General features: G+C 45.7%; 1 protein-coding gene across 1 annotated transcript; it reads right to left on the bottom strand.

Moving 5' to 3' along the window:
- Positions 1–527: 527 nt before the first annotated feature.
- LOC114615831 (adipocyte enhancer-binding protein 1-like) lies at positions 528–8,767 on the bottom strand (the record flags this gene model as incomplete). The annotated part of the gene is made up of 2 exons (XM_028761440.1): positions 528–848; positions 8,425–8,767. Coding segments are annotated over 2 exons (664 nt in total), but the record flags the coding sequence as incomplete, so codon positions are not given.
- Positions 8,768–9,073: the final 306 nt, after the last annotated feature.

Raw genomic sequence — 9,073 nt, 5'->3', positions numbered from 1 at the left:
GGTGCCTACCCGGATCACCTGGAGAGCTTAAGACCACAATGCATCAGGGCCTTTGTGGATGCTATAGATACCCCCAAAGACCACAGCTCACTCCAAGGAAGCATGGGATGCTCATGTCCACACAACCTCCACAGATCCACCTCTGAAACCCCTTTGGTACCCCTACTGTGGGGATATCCACTTGATCCCCAACTAGGATGACAGTGAATATCTAGTATCCCAAAGTCCTTGGGATATAGTGTAGTTCTAGTGTACCCTGAGGCTAGAGAGCTATGCTACTGCTTGTGGGAGTGCTTACCATAGAGCTCATGAGTCCAATGAAAAGCAGGTGGTAACAGGAGACAGAGCACTCACCTATAAGCTCCCAAGCCCTCTCCCGGCCCAAGAGCAACATTAACAGAATTCACTGAGAAAACCACCAAGTTAATGACAAGTCCTTAAAGTTCTCTTATCTTAAGATTCTCTGGAATATCTCCTTATTTCTTTGTCCTCAAAGAGGTCAGAGCCCAAGGGATCCTGGTACAAACCTTTCTTCTGTGGTGGCTCCTGGTTGCTGGAGTTGGTTGGTAAGAGAAGTGACTGCCCCAGCGTTTCTAAGGGGGCCACATTTGATAACTTCTTTCCTGCCGAGAGCCACTTAGTGGCCTTGGGTGGCTTCTTTTTGGGCTTCTTAGTGGCTTTGGGTGGCTTCTTTTTGGGCTTCTTGGTAGCCTTGGGTGGCTTCTGCTTTGGTGTCTTGGTGAACCTGGTGGAGCCCTGCAGGTGTTTTGTGGCCTTGGGACCTTTGTCTTTCTTCCCTTTCTTCTCTTTGTCTTTGTTCTTTTGTGGAAGGACTGTCAAGGACAAAGCTGAAGGAACAGACAATCAGAGCCCCATCTGTGTGCCCAAGTTTTCCCCCTGGATGCCCAGGGCCTGGGTGTGAGGGCACCTGTCAGTTCCTGATCTGGTATAGATCAGGAAACTAAGGTTAGCCACTTACTCGAGTGGTAGAACGAGACCCTTGTCCAGGCCTCCTGTCTGCATATCCAGAGTGATTAGTAGCAACTCTTGGCTGCTCTGAAGTACTGAGTTTGGGGCACGATATATAGGGAGACATCTCTGTCTGCCCCAGCCTCCATGGGGGTCCCTCATAATCCCTTTTTCACGTTGTCTGCCTAGTCCTGGAGTACAGTTCTGTACCAGGCATGGAAGGTACAGGGAAGAGCCTGAAAGAGCAAAACTACCCAAGCAAATGACCAGACAAATTAAAGAACGTGGCTTGGCCTTCCAAGAGCCTCCTTTCATGTTGAAGAAAAGCTTCAAAGAGACACTCAAGGCAGGCTAGGGGTGTAATTCTGTCTTAGAGCAGTCAGTCCCCTGGTATGTGTAATGCTGGGAGCCAAACCCAGGAGATTACCTGCTGTTCTGGAAAGCCTAGTCAGTACAAGATTAAGAAAGGACATTCTTGGATTTCTCGGGTCGCAGGTCCCACGAACTTAAAGAACGTCTGGTATTTCCTGGGAGCTGGTTCCCACAGTGGAATGGTCTTGGGCAATAAGAATATGATAATGGGATGGACTTGGGCAATGAGGATGTGACAGTGGGATGGTCTTAGATAAGGATGATTTAATAGTGGGATAGCCCTAAGCAATGACCCTTCCCTAAACTTCCCGTTTTTCTGTGTCTTTATTTTATTATTTATTTATTTATTTATTTATTTATTTTTGGTTTTTCGAGACAGGGTTTCTCTGTGTATCTCTGGCTATCCTGGAACTCCCTCTGTAGACCAGGCTAGCCTCGAACTCAGAGATCTACCTGCCTCTGCCTCCCAAGTGCTGGGATTAAAGGTGTGCACCATCACCACCCGGCTTAATATATTTTTGTCATTTCATATCAATTTTTTTGTTGTTGTTGTTTTGAGACAGGGTTTCTCTGTGTAGCCCTGGCTGTCCTGGAACTCACTCTGTAGACTAGGCTGGCCTCGAACTCAGAAATCCACCTGCCTCTCTTTCCCAAGTGCAGGGATTAAAGGTTGCTGTGTCTTTATAACCTGCCACCTGAAATTAAAGTTAGAGAGCTTGATCAAAACCCCAGACTTGCTCTCATCCTTTATGTCTCTTGTCCCTTCATTCTTTTGCCCCCTTCCCTAGGGTCTCGTTGAATCCCTGCAGGCCAGGGCAGTTGGTGCCTAATATGGGGCCTTTTGGTCTATGTCTGATCAAATGTTGTTCCCACATGGACGTCCCTCAAGCATAGGATCGATGCTTCACTGTAAAGGCAAGTGAAGAGAGAAGAGCTGCATTGTGATTGCCACAGAGTCGCCTGCCTGTGAGATTGATCAGGTTAAAGTAAGTTAGAGCAATGCAATCATTGGGACAAGCATTAAGGAAGCATGATTTGCTCTTAAAGGGTCTCAAGGAGTCCCTCAAGATACAAGGATTAAGGATTAAAAAAAGGATCTTAGAAAATTCTTTGATTTCATTGTCGATGTTTCCCCAAGAGGAGACTACTGATGAGAAAGCACTACACCTCCTAAGGAGGAGATAAAAAGTTATACCTTGAAGATGAGGGAGAGGAAGGGCTAAAGCAGTTGTCCACTCTCCGGCCGTGTTAGCAAAAGAAAAGAAAAAGGCTATTTTAGAACCCTTCTGGGAGCAGGAGAGAATCAGGAGATGTCCTGCTTTTTTCTGGGTCCTACGGGAGAGATCCTCAGTTCTGCTTTCTCTGTCTATTGTCTGTCCTTGGTGCGCCAATCTGTCCATGTGTGTCAATTGTCTGCTTTTGTTTCATCCTTTGAATGATTGTTGTTCTATATTTCATATTCAAAAAATGACTAAGCAAGGTGCTTTTCTCTTGAAATTACAGCTAGAAAAAGTAAGAAAATTTTGATGGGATAAAATATATAAGATTTGCATCTACTTCATTTTTGTTTCTGACTGGTATAAAAGTATCAATATTTTCTGCATGTCTTGGTTATAGATTTTTGGCCTATAAGTTACTGGGTGTGATTAAAAATTTGCAAGTTTGGTAACAGAAAGTTGGCTTAAAACTGGTAACTCAGGATTGGAGTCATTCAGAAACCAGATGTATAAAGGATAGGATTTAAAACAATGTCTCTTTAAAGAGATATCAAAAGCTGCACTATCATACAGTCATATATAAGAACTGGCAGCCAAACCTTGCAAGATGAAAGTAATGCACTTGGTGTTGATTTTAGAGAAAATGGATTGTCTGCATTGTTAAAAATTGGTTTTGTTTCCCAAAATTATGATTATACTCTAATATTACAAAAAGAAACTTAAACATATAGTTAAACTGCCAATGTTCTATTGGCTGCAGTTGGCAGGTCAAGCGTGAGCTCGAGAACTTTTGACTCACCTGTGTTTATGATTAAGAAGATGATTGAACAGGTGGAGATGATCATAAGAGTTAAAAACAGCTGTAGCACAGTACAGCCCTGCTGCCACTTTTACAGCATTAGTAGATTCAATGGTAGAGGCAAACTTAGCCCCCCAAGATTGAAAAGGAGATCTCAGTGGGAGTTTTATCTGGGATCAAACAAAGCCCTGATGAACCATTTCAGGAATTTGTGGATAGGCTGCTAAAAGGGCTGGTAGAATTTTTAGAGACCCTAAGGCAGGAGTTGCTTTTGTTATACAGTTGGCTTATGAGAATGCTGACTACAGTCCAAGCCATGCTTTCACAGTGCTGAAGAGATATGGAATGCTCTAAGTATGGGGGCATAGGTCATTTTAGGAAAGACTGTCCAATAAATAGAGGCATAGACAGACAACAGAATCACTCCCCTGTAATCTGTCCTCTGTGCAGGAAGGATAACTGTTGGGCCAGGCCTCAGGAAATAGGCCCAGATTAAGAACATTTACATTTGAGTTAAGACAAAGCTCTGAGTGGGCTCAGCAGAAGCTTGTGTGACATTCCTTTTGACATGGTCACCCTGACTAGCCCCTAGAAAGGTGTTTTTCGGAATTAGTTTATTGCCTTGTTTCTTCCTTGGAGAGGAAAGGTCAGCCTCAGACCCAAAGACACTCACAACAGACAGCTCATGGGCTAGGAGTTACAGATAATGATTATGCTGGAGAAATTAAAATCATGCCTGCTTCCTCCATGGTATTATAGCAGTGCCTGCTAATAAAAGAATTGCTCAAAGAGTAAGAGAGGACAAGATTGGCCTTCAGCTTGGCCTTTATCTGATACTCTCACTCAGCTACAAGGGACTGGTTATTCCATTAATCCAAAACAAAGTTCAGACTTACATTCAATGAGTTTGCTCATGATTTTTGAGAGCCCATGAAGCCATATCACTAGAAAGTTTTGTCTCAAGGAATGGCTAATAGCCTTACATTATATAAAAAATGTGTTGTTTTTTAATACAAGAAGTTAAGAGTTTGAATTTTTTAGTGTATATTATTCATTGTATGGTATTTTATTTGTTGATCTCTCTGAAGGAGTTTTAATGCAAGCCTTTGTGCTCATACGAGCTTTAAATTTTGGGGGGTGTGCTTGTTGCTCCAGAAAATATTCAAAGGCAGAAAATATTTACAGACGGCTCACCTAATGGGAAGACAGTATATATAATTGGATCACAGGTTCATTTTCTTAAGTTTCCCCTTGCTTCAGCAAAATAATTAAATGATGGGCTGTAGCCACTGTTTGAAATGCTGAAAAATCAAGCTTTCAGTTTGTATACTCATAGTCAGTATACAGCTCAGGGTTTATAATTGCTTGAAATTGTTCCTTGTTTAGATATGGCTAATTCTCAAATTTTACAAATACAGCTTAATTTAAGAAACATGTACTTTCCCTTAACTTTATAAGACATTTAAGAGCTCATACTGGATTGCCTGGACCCCAGGGCAATGCCACAGCAGATTTGTATACCAGGCAGATTATAGGCCTTACAGAAGCAATTGGCCATACAATCTTATTCTTTACATCATCAAAATAATAATAGTTCGAGACAATAATTTGATATTTCTAGAAAGTGTGCAAGTCAAACTGCAAAAACTTGTTCTCTGTGTCCTCAATTTTTTCATAATGCTGTTAATCCTTGAGGACTTATACCTAATCAATTATGGCAAGTGGATGTTACTCAATTCTGATTTTGGAAAATTAAAACATGTACATGTGACTTGACACCTTTTCAGGCCTTCTAGATGCAACTGCTTTTAGCAGGAGAAACAACTAAAAATTTAGTTAGTTATTGCCTACATTATCTTTCTATGCTTGGTGCTCCATATCAGATCAAGAGAGAATACAGAACTGGCTATTGCAGGGCTGGAGAGATGGCTCAGCGGTTAAGAGCACTGACTGCTCTTCCAGAGGTCCTGAGTTCAAATCCCAGCAACCACATGGTGGCTCACAACCATCCGTAATGAGATTGGATGCTCTATTCTGGTGTGTCCGAAGACAGCGACAGTGTACTCATAAATAAAATAATAAATAAATCTTTAAAAAAAAAAAAAAGAACTGGCTATTGCAGTCAGACATTTGAGATGTTTTATTGACAATTCAATATTACCCATATTACTGGGATTCCTTATAATCGCCAAGGACAAGGTATTGTGAAACAGATATCATGGAACTTTAAAATAATATCTTCATAACTCTCTTGAGTGTGGGAGGAGCAGCTACTGGTGCTTCTGCCCTGGTTATGCAAGGAACTCTAAAAAATTGGCTTTTAAAAAACAAAAGAGTGGAGTTATATCCCCAGAAGGGGTCTCCTAGAAATACTCTCCATCATGCCTTGTTTGTTCTCAATTTTCTAAATCTGAACGCTTATGGCAAATCTGCTGCCGATCGCCTCTGGCACCCTGAGACTAATAAGAATTATGCCACAGTTATGTAGAAGGACCCTCCTACCTTTAAATGGAACGGCCTGGACCCAGTTCTCATATGGGGCCGAGGATCAATATGTCTGTTTGATACCAAAGAAGGCACGGCTAGATGGCTACCAGAAAGATTAGTGAAACAAACAGATACTTCCACAAAGTCAGCCCCAATTGTAGATAAAATGGATAACAATTGAGATCCAGGGAAGAGCAATCTCCCTGAGAATTCCCTTCTTTTTTCCTTTCCAGATAAAAATGAGCCGCTCGTGGTGTTTGCTGTTGGAGGTTCTGATTCTGATGCTGGCCTCGGGACTTGTACTACTCAGAACTTCAACAGGCTATTGACAAGGACATTGAACAGCAAGAGATGGGCATCACTAATCTGGAAAAATCCCCTCATCTGCTTTTCCTTCAGCAAGGGGGACTCTGTGCCGCCCTCAGGGAGGAATGCTGTTTTTATACTGACCACACCTGTGTAGTTAGAGATAGTGTGGCCAAGATCAGAGAGAGATTAGAATGGAGAAAGAAACATCGAGAACAAGAAAAACCGGTTCTCTGCCTCTCCTTGGCTTACCACCTTCCTCCCTTCCATCCTGGGTCCAGTGGTCAGTCCCCTTCATTCAGCTTTTGGCCCTTGGGCCTTTAACAGACTCACTGGCTTTATAAAACAACAAATTGACTCCATGGCATCTCAACCTCTACAAGTGCATTATCATAGACCTGATCTGACTGATAGAGGCTTGGCTGAGCCTTGCGATGACATAACTTCTTTAGCAGCTGCATAGAACTCAGATCTGTGCACGTTAGTTCGGCATGGCATGGACACAACGTGGGTACCTGCAAGGGGTACATGACGAGGTACTGTAGGGGGAGGACCCAAATTGTCTGCTTCTGAGTTCCCCCAAAAGCAAACCCGATTACATAGAGGTTGGTGTTGATTTCTTGTGTCTCAAAGCAGCTGGCTAGGACCCTCAATATCCCATGTGGCCCCTGAGTCAAATAACCCCCTCCTCTCCCAAAAGACCATTTGAAACGATACTGGGAGGATCAGGTCAATACTTTCCCCCTCTGATTAATGCCCACTTATGTGCCGATGAGATTTCTTAATGTCCCCATTCTCCTGCCAGCCTCATTTAAAATTGTGAAAAGGGAGGAGATGCCAGGAGCCAAACCCAGGAGATTACCTGCTGTTCTGGAAAGCCTAGTCAGTACAAGATTAAGAAAGGAGGTTCTCGGGTCTCTCGGATCGCAGGTCCCACGAACTTAAAGAACGTCTGGTATGTCCTGGGAGCTGGCTACCACCGTGGGATGGTCTTGGGCAATAAGAATATGATAATGGGATGGTCTTGGGCAATAAGAATATGATAATGGGATGGTCTTGGGCAATAAGAATATGATAATGGGATGGTCTTGGGCAATGAGGATGTGACAGACTGACGAGGAGGATTCAATGGTGGGATAGCCCTAAGCAATGACCCTTCCCTAAACTTCCCATTTTGCTGTGTCTTTATAACCTGCTGCCTGAAATTAAAATTAGAGAGCTTGATCAGAACCCCAGACTTGCTCTCATCCTTTGTGTCTCTTGTCCCTTCATTCTTTTGCCCCCTTCCCTAGGGTCTCATTGAATCCCTGCTGGGCGAGGCAGTGTAAGGCCCTGGGTTTGGTTCCCTGGCACCGCCCCTAGGGAGGAAGGCAGGTAGGCAGGCACTCAGTGAGTTTTGAAGTCCCAAAAGGTTCCAGTTGAAACCCAGAACCAACATATAAAGACAGAGGGACAGGCAGGTAGGTAGTTCTTGGTGCTGCCTCATCTCAGAGAAGTCTAGTAGCAGGGTCACCCCCTAGAACCCTCGGAGCTGCAAATGCTGCAAATTTAATGGCAATGGGAAACACACAGGCAGTTGGCTGAAACACAGGGAACATTGCAAAACATGCAGCAGAAGCAGGGTCACTTGGCAATGTCCAGAAAGTCTTGGATGCTGGAGGCAAAGCGTGCAGAGAGGAGGGGGGAGTGGCTGACCTCAGGAATGGTGAATGGTGCCTTACAGTCTCCTGGGAGAGAGATCACAAGATCCTTTGCCACTCTCCAGAGGGTCATGAAAAACAGCTAAGATTTACTGACAACTGATTACATAAGAGGCTCAGGGCTACATGCCTCCAGGATGCTATCACCTCGCTTAGTTCTGACCATCTCAGAGCACCCACTTTCACCTGGAAGTCTTCCTCAGCCCCCTCCCCTGCCTGTGTGTTCCTGTGGGAGAAGAGGCAGGCAGATGCCTAGGCTTGAAGCTTGCCACTAACAGATTAGGGCCAATTCAAACGACAGGGAGGGGAATCACAATTCCCCTCCTGCCCAAACCTACATTCTCTTGAGACCTGGGGATGAGCAACTTGGGCGAGTGTATCCTCAGAACCTCAGCGCCCTATGCTGTCCATACACCTCCAGGTCTCCAAACTGCAGGATAGAACTGCCGCCTGGCACTGTGTTGCCTTGTGTTGCCCTGGACATTCCTCACTGGGCAGCATGGGAAGGCTAGACCCTCCACAGGCCCTGTATGCTGACTTGAGGCCATGGCCACCCATGTCACCGGGTTCTCACCTTCTGCATCTGGCCGCGGCTTGCCCCTTGCCTTGGATTTGCGGGCACGCTGGGTGGGTTCGGGAAGCAGCTGGGCTTCCACTTCGTCTTCCCGGGGCGGGGACTGGGTCTCCAACTCTGAATGGTAGCCTTCTAGGAACTCTTCCATCTCATCATCCCTCAGCACCTTCTGTGGGCTCCCCTCGGAGCACAGAGCCAGCAGTGCCAAGAGGCCACAGAGCAGGGATGCACTGCGCACTGCAGCCATGGCTCTGGGCACGCGCGGGAGCCGGGTGGGCTTGAGCAGGGACTTGGGTAGTAGGGGCGGCCCCCCGCGTGGCGGTAGGAAAGGGCGCCAGGAACCCTGGGGAGCAACGTGGACGTTGATGGTATCCAGAAAGGGGTGGGAGAGGGAGATTGAACGAGGACAAGGGGCTCCAGGAGAGCTTCTGGCTGGCCCAGCTCTGGCGGCAACTGGGTTCTCCTACCCCGCGTGGCTAGCTCTCACGCGGACCGCCCTCAGATCGCTTGCGACGGCCTGGCCGGGGCGGGGGCTTCTGGTTTCTGGAGGGGGAGGAGGAGGAGCTGGCCTTGGACCAGGGGCTGCGGGGGAGGGAGGCGGAGCAGCACGGAGCCCCGACTAAGAGCAGCATTAGCGCCCAGTTTAGAG

Source organism: Grammomys surdaster, unplaced genomic scaffold (assembly GCF_004785775.1).
Source record: "Grammomys surdaster isolate TR1022 unplaced genomic scaffold, NIH_TR_1.0 158923, whole genome shotgun sequence".
NCBI lineage: Eukaryota > Metazoa > Chordata > Mammalia > Rodentia > Muridae > Grammomys > Grammomys surdaster.
The sequence above is the reverse complement of the archived record's forward strand: the minus strand, read 5'-3'. Positions and strand labels throughout refer to the sequence as shown.